Source organism: Amblyomma maculatum, chromosome 11, assembly GCF_055883805.1.
Source record: "Amblyomma maculatum isolate TAMU_Amacu chromosome 11, ASM5588380v1, whole genome shotgun sequence".
Lineage (NCBI taxonomy): Eukaryota > Metazoa > Arthropoda > Arachnida > Ixodida > Ixodidae > Amblyomma > Amblyomma maculatum.
In genome coordinates this window covers 16,027,176-16,040,065 of record NC_139354.1, presented here as the reverse complement: position 1 = coordinate 16,040,065, position 12,890 = coordinate 16,027,176, and the positions used below count along the sequence as shown (strand labels likewise).

Genomic DNA, 12,890 nt, shown 5'->3' with positions numbered 1-12,890 from the left:
GTAGGTTGATGCTACAGTATGATGATGCCATAGTTTAGGGAGCTCTGGATTACAAGCAGCAGGAGTAACACGCACAATAAACAGGCATCTAGCATTGTGCCTTCATCAAAATGCAGCTGCCATGGTCAGGATCACTTACCACAGTACATGGGGTGCTTGGGTCAGCAACCGAGCGCCCTAACCGCTGAACTACCTCTGCGTGGCCTTCATAAAATTGGAAAGTAATCAATAATGACTAGCACTTCTTTACTGATATGCTTCAGTGGGAGGCTCACCAATTATAATGATTTAGTATTTCCATAGTACAAATCACCCTCTAGAACCCTGTAGAGTTTGAATGATGAGACACACTGCACAACTAGCAGGCTATCTTGATCGTAAGCAAATTGACAGTGAATGTTACCTTGTCAATAATGAAGACCCCACGACCCAGGAAAACACCTCCTCCAACAATAAGTAAAAGCATTTATTGTAGACCTGCATTCTAAAACAACAATGTATTGCAAGGCAGCATGAAATGATTACAGTGGAAAAACAACAGTAAAGTCATTGTCACTAGATTGGGTAAAAGCGCAGCATAAATAGCTTTTAATTTGAACTGTTATGTACACATGTGCGATTTATTAGCGTCAGCCATTTCGTATTAATAAACTACACTAAAAATACCCTAGGCATTTACATTGTGAAAGTAAAGCTGGTGATATCAGCTATTCAACGTTTGTGAAAGGCACTCTTAATTAAAAGCACAAAGGGATTTTTATCCTTCAAAACATTAAATGCAGATTTCACGGCAGTGTGGAGCCTATGAAGACGGAAACCACCAGATGTTCGGACAAATTCTCTCATGTGTCCTTGTACTTTGTGAAGAGGTTGTACAGCACTCTCAGAGTAGACTTGAGGTCAGCATTGACCAGATCTGCGGGGAAAAGGACAAGGTGAAGTTCAATAGAATCATATTTAATGACAACCGCTGATGGTATGCATATTTTTCTAACTTTATTGGCTAACAATGAGAAAAAAAATTAAGTAAGCTGATAATCATTACAATCAAATCTTTAGGCAGAACGAACCACACCAAGAGAAGTATGAAAAAGTCCAAAAGAAACCTGCAGATGCAGTGGGGAACATATACAAAAGAATATGCAAATATTCATAGTGCAACAAACATGCGGTGATGTAGGAGAAAAGAAAAAAAATGGACATGAGTACCGTGGTGCCGTTAGCACTTGTGATGACTTCCCTCCCTTCAATTATGTCTTCCTTTAACGACTAAGCATGTGAAATAGTTGAAATAACGAATTTAGTGAGCATTATTGCTCAAGTCGATTGGTTTTCTCACCTACACCCCTATACATTTGTTGCGCTATGAATATTCACAAGGTTACCGACCAGCTCAACCCTCACATCCCTATGGTGCATGAGAAAGTGGTGTGCAGAGAGTTCTTAGCCTATGACATCTGCATGTCTCAAAATGATCAATAACGTACGTCATAACTGCAAATGACCGTGAAGGCTCTATTTTTTTATGGCTGATATGTGGATTAACAATTGAACAGAACCATTTCCTCTACACCGACACTGCTGCCAGCACCGGTACTCCTGACAGAAAAAGCACGAGTCATAAGTGCAAATACTTGATACAGAGAACACCATCAACAACTGGCCAAGTCATCAAATAAATATCCTGGAGATGACGCAAAGTGCTGCAAAGGCCTCAGGCTGTGCGAACCAGAACAAACGCTCGATGCTGTATGGCCGAAAAAGCGATGGGAGGAGTGAAATTACGACCAGGGACCAAACAGCATGCCGCTGTGTTGAAGGCAGGGGCCTCAAGAGCACCAGGAAATGTGCATCACATCTGTGGATTACACATCTGGTCATCCTGACAGCCGTGGACATACCCCCCTGCTTGTGCATTTCTCTTTGTAGCTAAGAGCGAATGGCAGCGCTACACACAGCGTACAAAGTTATATGAAAAATTTCAGCCTTTTAAACCGATACGTGATTTGACATGCCAGCCCAATGTCATGGGATGCAGTCTTGTGTGGCCATCAGCTGTGAAGGACTTCATGCTACTATTTCATACAATCCTAACTGTAAGGCAAAGTTCTACATATTTACTCAAATGTTAGTTCCCTATTCACAGCCTGTGCATGCGATTTGCACTTCTGTGTGCTACAGTAGTGTAGGCAAATCAATAACCACTAAAGAGGAAAAGGCTTGCTTTCCTCAGCAGTATAAGCAGTCTGGCCACAATAGAACAAGAACATTCTATTGCGACCAAAAAAGAAAAAAGAGAAAAAAAAAAAAGCTATCTCACTTCCGTTTTTTCAGCTGTGATATAATGCTAGCCTGATCCTTCTTTAAGGGAAGGGTCCATCATAGTATACATTCAGAGTGGTTTTAGAGCAATGCATCGCTGCGAAATATAAAAATGCAATGTGTGAGTACGCCCAGCCTGACAGTATGGGCTTGTTTAGCCTATAAGCCTTGTGACAGAAAGTGCATGCACAGGCCAAGGACTCACCTTCTGGCCTCGCTTTTGGTTTTGGCAACCCTGCATCCGTCATCAGAGTAAATGAAAAGGACACGTTGTGAACCTTCTGCTCGAAGTTCGAAGGCGTTGGGAAAAAGCAGTACAGTGGCACGAAGTATCCTTCAACGAGGCCCATGAGCAGAACTAGGTAGATGCCATCCTGGAACTGAAGACAACCAATCCTGTTAGTTTCTGCAGAAAATTATCAATGCACTGACATGCACAGTGATGCAGGAAGTTTATCGCCATGCAAATAATACAGTGCTGCCCCTCAGTTTCATCCCGGGTAAAAGAAAGCTAGCAAAATAATGATAGTGAAATTCTGCTACCTGCAGATACAAGTATCTTGGTAGTAATGGGGATTTTGACCCTTAAGAAGTTGTGAAGAAAGGATAATATGGGACGGAAATGCGAAAGTGTACCGGTGCATCAATGACAGCAAAAGGATTACACGCCCCAGAGATGGCATGGCATGGAATATGCGATTAAACGTCCCAAAACTGCACATGGACTGCAAGAAATGCTGTAGCTGAGGGCTAGATTAATTTTGAACATCTGGATCTTCACTCAGAGTATGAGTACATTTAGGTTCACAAGGGTAGCCTTTACTAGCCTTTTTAGACACTGACTTTCATAACATACTTATATATGATGTAAGAAGACTCACAAGCTTGCCACAGGGGCGTTTCGAAAGCCCTCAAACTGATAAGCCTGTCGACTGAAAGGCCCCTGAGCGCCGCTACACGGATGGTTCTAATGACCATTGAGTCAACAGTATATCGAGCCAATGGAGAAGCGTGGAACACAGTTGATGTTACGGAGGCCACTTAGTAGTAGTAACTTGCATTCTCGGATGCAGAATGTTCCCAGTAATGCACAAGGGAATGATATCAGAGCAGAATGATCGCTAAAAAGTTATGAGGCTTCACCTCATACAACCTACCTTCCATAAAAGAGAAAAGCTGCAGCTTTGAAGCGCTGTAGCAAGCAAAACACCACTGCTTCCGGCAATAAAAAAAAGCAACTAACGCTACCTTCCTTAAAAGTGCACAAATGACATACAGCTTCTCTAAAGAAATGAAAATCATTTCAAGAATGATTAGTAGTAAAGTAATAAATATACATTTTGCTGTTAACTTCTTCATGTTAAATTTGTAGTCCGATTGCTTGGATGTCTGAAAAATCAGTCAGTGACTGCAGTGTCGCAGCAACTTGATGCGAGATGATGGAATCTATCGACGGCAGCCGAGTTCGTCGTGTAGCATAACATATCTTTTTCGAGTCCAATGGTGATTGAGAATCTTGAAGGCTCTCGACTGCATAGCCCTTGAATAGTCTTTTATATCAATGCACAGTTTAAAACCAGTGCAAATTTGTTAGTTTTTGTGCAGAATGCTCCCAAATTGTGTAAATGGTTTCTTACTGAGTGCAATACTTCCAATTGTGAACAAGACACCCCTTGCGGAGCAGAAAGATATTCAAAATTGGCTCCACGTACAAATACACTATAAGACTGGACCTGAAAAGTATATTATGAAACTGCATACAAACCTGGGTATCCAAGTCATTGACCTCAAGATTAATCTTGTTCAGGTGCTTGTTGACAAAGCTCATCAGTGACTGAAAAGCATGACAGAATATTTTGTTTATGAACGCCATAATGCAGCTGACAAAAGCAGAAAATACTAAGGCAAGAACCGACCTTTTTCACAACCTGCAACTTGTCTGGAGCATGGTCAAATAAGGTATCGAATGCATCCCGTTCTAGATGAACAAAAGAAATTCCTGTTAGGTTACACTATACATTGCGTCTATATGTGAAATACAGTGCACCTACTAAACGAAATGTGGATAAGGTTTGTTCCAATATTAAAATACCATAGACATCAAATTCTGGTGGCATTTTTCTTCCTGATGATGCACAAGTCATTCCTGTATAACGATGCGCACGCAGTTTTTGCTTACGACCGCTAAATAATTTATAACTGAATTTTCTTTTCTCACCAGTTTCGGTTTCGATATCTGAGAAATCGCTGTGACGTCACAATCATGTCTTGATGTGCGGCATGAGAAAAAAAGCGATATAATCGCTCATTCTAAACCTGTAGCGACTCCTGTTCTTGAAGCAGGCTGGCTGTATCATTGTAATGAATTCGAATGACACAGCAATAATTATATCACTGTATTTTCATCCCTCGCGTGACCTAGACTTGACTGTGACGTCAGAGCCATTGCTCGGCTGTTGAAACAGAAACAGAAAAAGGTGAGAAAATATATTCGATTATAAATTACTCAGCATTCGTAGGCGAATGCGACGTGGTAATCCGTGTACAGTAGTGTCCTAGACATCATTACAAATGATAAAACTCGAGCCCAAAACTAGGTGTCTATAGTCCTTTAAGCCAGACTTGGCACTTCATGTTCCTTCACATAGGTGTGAACGTTTGTGACAAGCGTACATTTCTGTGATCGAAAGCTTTAGCTGAAAATCAGATAATATAGTGAAACACTATCGAATAGCAAGCTCACTTGGTTTGGTTTCTAGGCTTAACTGTCCCAGAGCAACATCAACTGAGGTCGCCGCAGCGGAGGGCTCAGGAAATTTTGGCACTTGGAGTTCTTGTACTGATGTTGCACAGTATACAAGTGTCTTGCGTTGTGCCACCATGGAAACACGGCCACGGTAGCTAATATTAAACCCGGGTCCTCGGGATCAGAGGCCAAGAGCCTTAACCACTGAGCCACCGCAGCGGGGTGCCGCAAGCAGACTTTAATAAGCTTGAAAACAATTACACTTACCAACTCTCATCCCAAGATCCCTGAAATTAAAAAAGAAAATGAATAAGTATTTGCGATAACAATCTAACTACGACGAGAACACAGCTAATGTCGGAGTAGAAAAGTGTCGGCTTACGGCAAGAAACTTCGTCAGCATTTCAGTTACATAGAGGAATGTGCACTACCATGTTCTGCAGACACAAACTAGAGTGATCGAAATTTATGCAAGTGGCGCAGTCCCTGTAATCTCAACTAACTACCAATGAGCCTGCTGTAGAAGGAATTGTTATACATTGAATGCAGCTGTACTGTGTGCAATGACGACCAGTTACATTTCACACTGGCATTTTTAATTTTCCTTTGATTTCGGATTATTTCAAAGCCCGGTTTATTCCAATATTTTGTGTGACCTGATTGGCTTCGATTTTATGAGGTGCTAGTGTACCTAGAAGTGACCTCCGCAACAGTTTAGATTATGGGAGAGTGCGAGCTAGTACTCGTCAAATTAGTGGTAGGAAAGACCAGCCCCAGTTTACAAGTGGTGGCTAGTGGTCACGTCACTTAAAGCTGGCATTAATTACATTATATGCATTTGTAACATACAACTGCACAGTGCTACAATGAGAGCAGCTATAGGAATGCCTCAAAGGAAAGTGCAGAATAAAGAAAAAATTAATGGACAGTAATAAATATAGGGAATTTTATAATAATGAGCGATATGAACTTTGAAGCAGACCATTCTCGATTTCTTTGAAAACAAGAACTCTCAATGTGTGGCTTACAGTGATAATGTACCAAGTTTATTTTTCGTGAAATGACTGTCACCTACAGTTCTCAAATGATAGTAAAAAAGAGAAACAAGGAAATTTATAAGAAATAAAATTTTCCCTAATGCAATTTTATACACAGCTTTAGAAGATTATTTTTTTGTTCTCTGAACAAATATAAAACGTGAAGAGTGCAAAACAAATGGGGACTTTGGATGCTCCCAACATTTCGCTGTTGAAAAGTCGCTTTGAGTCTGCACCGACATTTTGTCGTTTTATACTCATGGGCTCCCGAACACGACAAAGTTCAGCATGCACAGTTGAATATAACGAAGGCTTCATGTGTTCACTTATTTTTCTCAAACAATTTCTTGTAGCACTCTGAAGTGTATGACATTCTTGGAATATATATCTCCCATCTCGTGTAAACAGCTGACGGGAGGTCAGCAGTTGACCTATATACAGAGACGTAGAGTCATCAACAGGTTCACCTTGACACCTTCCCTTCGAGGAAAATGTCCAACCGATGAAAGGGGTGACTCCACTTTGCTCACGGCATAAAGCCCGATACCTCCGAATTGTTTTCGCTTTCTTGCTATCGGACTGCAAAGTCACATCCCGATAGAAAGGCGGGTTCAGAAGCTGACATTCCGAGCTCTATACTATTTGTGCACAGAAACACTAGCCACTGTGGTGGTGCTTATGACTAAAGAGGGACCACATGAATATTACGGCTCTTCCCTTAGACCAGGGACGAGGAGTGAAGTTGAAGTGAACTTTGACCTTCACCTAGAGTGCCACGTGAGGTGACGTGACGCTCGCACTGTGCAACCGCTTCATACTTATTTCTTCACAGAGTTAGAGAAGAGCCAGAGCAGGATGCCTCAATGCAACTTAAAAACTGCTTTCTTGATTAAACCAAGGAGTAGTCCTATTAAGCTTCCTGAAATAAATGTCACTATAGTACTGTGATCTTTCATATCTTTACCCAGACCAGCTCACCATGGAACCGATGGCTGAATAATGCTGGGCAGAAATTTTTTCCCCCCGAAGTTTACAATACCTTTTATGGCATGGTATACTTTTCCTGAATTCTGAAACAATTTACTGGCTTTCTTGTCTTTTGCAGAATATAAGAAAATAGCTGAAACAAGTCTGCCGACATAAAAATTGCTAAAAAATTCATTCCCATTGTTTAACAATTTTTTGAAGATTTATATTTCGGGTAATAAATTATTTTAAGTCTGCACTAAATAGTGCAATGTCCTCTATTCAAATGAAAAAAAATTTGCACAACCATGCATTAAAAATTAACTAGTAATAAGCTGTTCTGCCTGACTTAATTCACTGTCCTTTACAAACTTAAGATTGCGGCCATGGCATAGAAAAAGTTCTGCTAATAATTAAGCTAGGACAGTGTTATACTCCCAGTCAACTTTTAAGGGGACGGAGCTTCTGTCACGGTGCTACTACACCATGTAGTTTTGGCATATCGGCCTCAGGTACAGTTTTGTTTTCAGTTCAACCTTTGCTTAAAATTATAGTTTTCGAGCTGCTAACGAGGCACAAAAGACTTTTAGAATACTGAAGGCCTAGGTGAATGTAAATTCGTGGTTAATGAATAAATCGTGGCGTGTAAATTGCCGAAACAAGCGCATTGCGAAAGCGTACAGAAACCCGGGGGTAGATGCAGTAGAAGCAGCCGACATACTCTTCGGGAGATTACAGACAAATGCCGCAGCTATTCTGTTTGCTGGGCGTACTGTATGAATTTGAAAATGCACTACACTAATGTTGTGCTGTCTTGTGTTGTAGTATATCACGATGTAATAGTAACGTGAATAATGCCGTAATGGTATAATATTGCAGAGTTCAATTCACAAAATTTATGAAGGATTCTGCTGTGCAGCGAGCTGATGCGTTTCCGCTCTGTAACTTCGGCTGTGTAGCCAGAAAAAATTGCCTGGGAGTATAGCTGTAGAAGACAAGCAAACGCTACTATACCACAATGGAGATCACTTAAAGGTTGTACTGATACCTAAGCACATACAATATCAGACCTGTCAACCTAGCATGATTAAAAAAAAAAAAAAAAAAAAGAAAGATCTTTTATTTGCGCCAATGGAGGGGAGGCGGAAGCCATTTCAGGTAGTGTCCAATGACCCAATTACTTGCTGTCGCCGACCTCGCTAGTTTAAAGAATTTCCGCGTAGCTTCACATTTTTTGAAATCGCAAGCACCGGAATCAAATGGTATATGAACGCAGAAGCTTCTGATAATATCCACTCTTGGGCTTTGAGAGCGCCATAACTCCAGAGAGCACGAGAAGCAAACCTTACACAGTGCACTGCACAAAGGCGGCCTAATCCTAAACATACGCGCAAGCATGAAATGTGATTAGACGTATGCGCCGAGACGTCTGCGCGCCGCCGCCAACAAGAAACAATCACCACGCCGCAATTGGTCAAAACTGGAACAGCATATTTTTTATGCAGCCAGCCACAGCTACTTTGTCTTTGGTTTGAACTGGCCTTTGCAATTAAACACCAACAGAGACCTATCTATCTGTACACCAATCTGGATAAATAGTATGCGGTGCTGTGAAAAAAAAAAAAAAAAATTGGAAATAAGAAACTACTGCTTCCTGTATGTTGGCCATGAAAGCAGAAGAATCTGGTGACCAAAAAAAGGAACATCAAGCTGTTGGGTCTCTGAAGTGAAACAGTGCGAACGAGGTCTCCCAGGACACCAACAGGGCAAATATAGAAATTATACTTCAGCATCAGTGTGCGATGCTTAGATGGCAAAGACATAAAAAAAGAACGAATTCACATAGTTTTTGCACTCACTCATATGTTGATGTTAGCTCTTCCTGAACAGTTCTTGGATGCAGTATCCCATTCCGTTTCTGAAAAGTTGATATGAATACAAAATTGGTATCACTGAGAAAAATTTTAAGTACTCTAGAACAAAAAAAAAAAAAAAAAAAAAAAGAAGTACACGGTCTATGCTGTATAAGGCCTCAACTGAGTTTTAGGAAAGCATCAGGGACAATTCAGCCCATCTGGAATATGTATAACAGTGGACAAGTAGGTTTTGCTAAAGCGAGAAGCGTAAAGAACTCTGTGAGGCTAATACTACTATACTGAGTGGTGCAGTGAAGTGTTTTTACCTGAACCACAACTACATTGACGACCACATTCTCAGGCAGCCTCACGGGAGCTCTGAAGTGCCTCGCCAAAGCAACCAGGAGATGAATGATGGACACAACATTCTTCTGGTGGATGCCTGAAAAGAAAAAGAGAGCAACAAAAAGATTACAAAATAGATTGTGCTAGGCCTCCCAAAGCTGAGCCCTGCATTCACTGGCAACATTAGGGTATATATTTATCAACTAAAGAAATCATTATGCAATTACAATAACTTGCGTTACACTAAAAACTTGACAATTTCAACTTTAAAAGAATATTCCAACTATCCAAAATTCTGAACTATTGAACAGCTCCCTAAAAACTGCGAAAGTTTATTCCAGCAGAGTTATTTTATTTGGTGAAAAGCTTGGTAGTTACTGCTGTTTTTAAGATAAAATTTGTGTGAATAAAAATTTTCTGCACTTCAATAATTTACTTCGTGCCTCATCAGGAATGCCAAAGCAGAAGTATGAGAGGATGATGGGGGTTTGTATGACCTCTTCCCCATCACAAGAGGCCGCTTCTTTGTGAGGAGGCTGTAATGTAGTGTGAATGCAATAAAAGATCATGAAGTTCCCCCCTGTTAATTAAAGAATCTGGACAATTTGAACAACGAGCTTGGTCCTGGCCAATGTTCATGTAAGTCTATGTCATTGGAAGATAGTTTATTCAAACGCTCCGGGTCTCACCCCAGATACTTTGTATGCACTCCCAGAGAGAGGTTCAGTCTATGCAAGACCAGTGCGGCTAGACAGAGATCTTCAAAATAGTTAACACTCAAAACCTGAATTGTATGCTGCAGAGTCAGCCACACCCCGACAGCAGCGTACAATCAGAGGCGTGACGACAAAAGTACAGCCCCATCGTTGAGGAGTCATTGCATAGTTTGAAATTTAGTTTTTTGGACCTTTACGTCAGCCCCCAGAGGTGTTGGCTCGACCAGCCAATCGATGTTTAAGATGCTAGCGTTTTCTTCATCCCCCACTTCACTCTCCGCTTTTAATTCCACCAAGTGTTTTCTTCACATCAGCCTCCGTGGTTCTACTCTTCCAGCGTGCCAAAACAGAGCGCTCATCACATCCTGTTCATCGTTCATGAACAATTTTAAAGAAACCAACAATAAAAAACAATGAAACGCCACTCAGAACCTCATATCACATGCAGCTGCATTCATCTGGCTATGTGGGGCTAAGAGCAGCCGCTTAAAAAGCCCAGAAAAGTGATGATATGGTGTGGCGTGTAGGGCTCTAATGTCCAGTAATGACTCACGTCTAAATGGAACATTATGGTGGATGGCTCCGGGCAGTTTAGACCACCTGAGGATCTGTAATGTAGAGTGACATCGTACAGCACACAGGCGTCTTTTGTGTTTCACCTCCATCAAAATGCAACTGCCATGATGGCTTCAGAAGAGTGAAAACATTACCATGTGAATAGACTCTATTTTGGCGACAATCCCTACTTTCCTTGACAACGAACATCGCTAAGGTAGGTGCTTATGTGTTCTACGATGTTGGTTAGTTCTTTTGATTCTGAGAATTCATGAACGCCTGGGCACAGTAATGGGTTCTGAAGTCTGTTTATCTGCTGACAACCTATACTGTAAAACATAGTAATGCGTAGAGCAGCCAGAATCTTTACATTAAATGGGACTGGCAGTGGAACGTTATGGTAGGGAATGTGCGTCAAGCTCTTGAGAGCAAGGTCAGGTTTCATGTCAACCGCACTCTCGCGGTTCTCCTCTATACAAGATAGTGGAGGCCACGAATAATTTTTCTAGCAATGTGCATGAACAGCTAACCCTAAAATGTGCATTTATTATTTCAACAGAAAATAATTTTTCATTTCCAGGCTTCGACAAAGTCAACTGATTGGTTCCTAAAACAAAAAAACAAACGAACTTGGCAATGATTAACTTTGTAGAACCATGTAAAAAATTCATTACAAACTGTCAATATAGTTGGAAACTGTAAGAATTCATGAAATAAATACTACAGTCAAAGCTTGTTTTTTTTAATTTTAAGGACCCAGAAAATGAATTATTGAATGAGAAAAAAAAAAGATTAGCACCATAGTAATTTTATTTGGTGCAAGACTGGACAATGCTTGTTTGCTGTTTGGTTTTCATTTTCATGAATGTGTCATAGCATGCACATTTGACACTATCAGGGGTATTCAAGCAGAACTGTTTGAAAATGGTAAGGGCCTCCCTGGCATCTTCCACAGTGCAGTGCAGTAACTAGGGAGGCTTCACTACAATACATGTGAATGGCAATTGACGAGTGGACAGTGCGAGATTTGCCGCGCAATAGGAGAAAAACATGGACGAGGAGGCGGGAAAACGAGCATTGCTACCAATGACCATCTGAAACAGAACACAGCTGGCCCCAGTCAACGGCTGACGCGCAGTCTATGACTGCCATAGCTGCGGGCTGGTGTGAAGCTCGTAAAAGTGGAACTGAAACTATGTGGTCCACCTACTCTCGAAGCCCGAAGCCACCCATTTTACACTATGCCTGCCCTTCAGCGCATGTCAGAGGTGTGAGGTTGACTCTGTAGTAGCATGCAGTTATGGTTTGAGTACACCTATTTTGACAATGCACTCCCTGCCTTACTAACAAGTGTAAGACCTATAGAGTACAACCAATGCCATAGCCTTATAATTTGGCCAAGACCTCATAGACAGTTAGATTTGGTAATAGTTACCGCACTCGCAGATTTTGCAGAATATAGAGGAGGCAGCTACTGTCAGGGTCATCCACTGCCTTTTGGCGCCCTCGGCTGCCACGCCAGTGAAGGTTGTAGTTTTTTACGCCTTCCTTCATGGTTTTAACCGGTTTGACCTTCACTCCCCATTTTGGAGGTCATGCGCCATGCTGTTCAAGTGCATAGTTTGAATTCTCCGTGGTGGGATCGACTTACACCTGAATTAACGGGCTTTGGTAGCGAAAGTAACATTTGGCTTCCAGTCGAGCATTTCACTGTGGAACCACTCTGGAATGTATAGAATGCGCCACGGAGAGGAGGAGAATGTGCGAGAAGCGTGAAATCAGAGCTTCGCTGCCGCGTGCGGATGCTACATGTTAGCACGTGCGTATGCCACGTGCTAGGTATGCGCATAACTGCGCATGCGTAACGTGTATAAGCGGAAACGAGACATGGCGGCTGCAGCACCATAGCAGCATAGTCACTTCGCGTGGAGAAGGAGAGTCGGGCCGTTGCTCTGCGGCGGTATAGACAAGACCGACTCAGTTCCTCAGATCAAGTAGTTGTCATCTGGCAATTGGCCATTCAGCAGAAAAATAATGAATACCGAAAGGCCAAGCGAGCAGTAGAGGCACCTCAACAGAGAGAAGAACACTTCATCAAGCGGAGACACCAGGATGCAGAGCATAAAAGGAGGCGCAGGGCAGCTCAGATGGAGCCTTCGGAAGATCGAGGTGAACTGACGACAGCGACAGAAGAGGATGTAAAGTCCCGTGGTGTAACTGATCATACCATTCGAGTGTCAGAAAGTTCATCTGTGACTCGAACATTTGAAGCAGTTTGGACACATGTGCAGTGTGTGTGAAAGACTGTGGCACAGGAAGGACTTGACACCGGTAAGTAGTGCAATGT

General features: G+C 41.9%; 1 protein-coding gene across 3 annotated transcripts in view; it reads right to left on the bottom strand.

Moving 5' to 3' along the window:
• Window positions 1-447: 447 nt before the first annotated feature.
• Window positions 448-12,890, bottom strand: part of parvin (beta-parvin) — a 41,272-nt gene continuing 28,829 nt past the window's right edge. For 2 of the 3 annotated variants that reach the window (XM_084583906.1, XM_084583908.1), the window contains 7 exons: window positions 9,254-9,369; window positions 8,931-8,989; window positions 5,336-5,355; window positions 4,239-4,300; window positions 4,088-4,156; window positions 2,528-2,702; window positions 448-916 (listed from right to left, as the gene is read on the bottom strand). In XM_084583906.1, the coding sequence (XP_084440032.1) occupies window positions 843-916; window positions 2,528-2,702; window positions 4,088-4,156; window positions 4,239-4,300; window positions 5,336-5,355; window positions 8,931-8,989; window positions 9,254-9,369 (575 nt within the window). In that variant the 3' untranslated portion in view covers window positions 448-842. Of the gene's footprint in view, window positions 917-2,527; window positions 2,703-4,087; window positions 4,157-4,238; window positions 4,301-5,335; window positions 5,356-8,930; window positions 8,990-9,253; window positions 9,370-10,541; window positions 10,597-12,890 lie in introns of those variants that run through there. The other variant, XM_084583907.1, reaches the window with a different exon arrangement.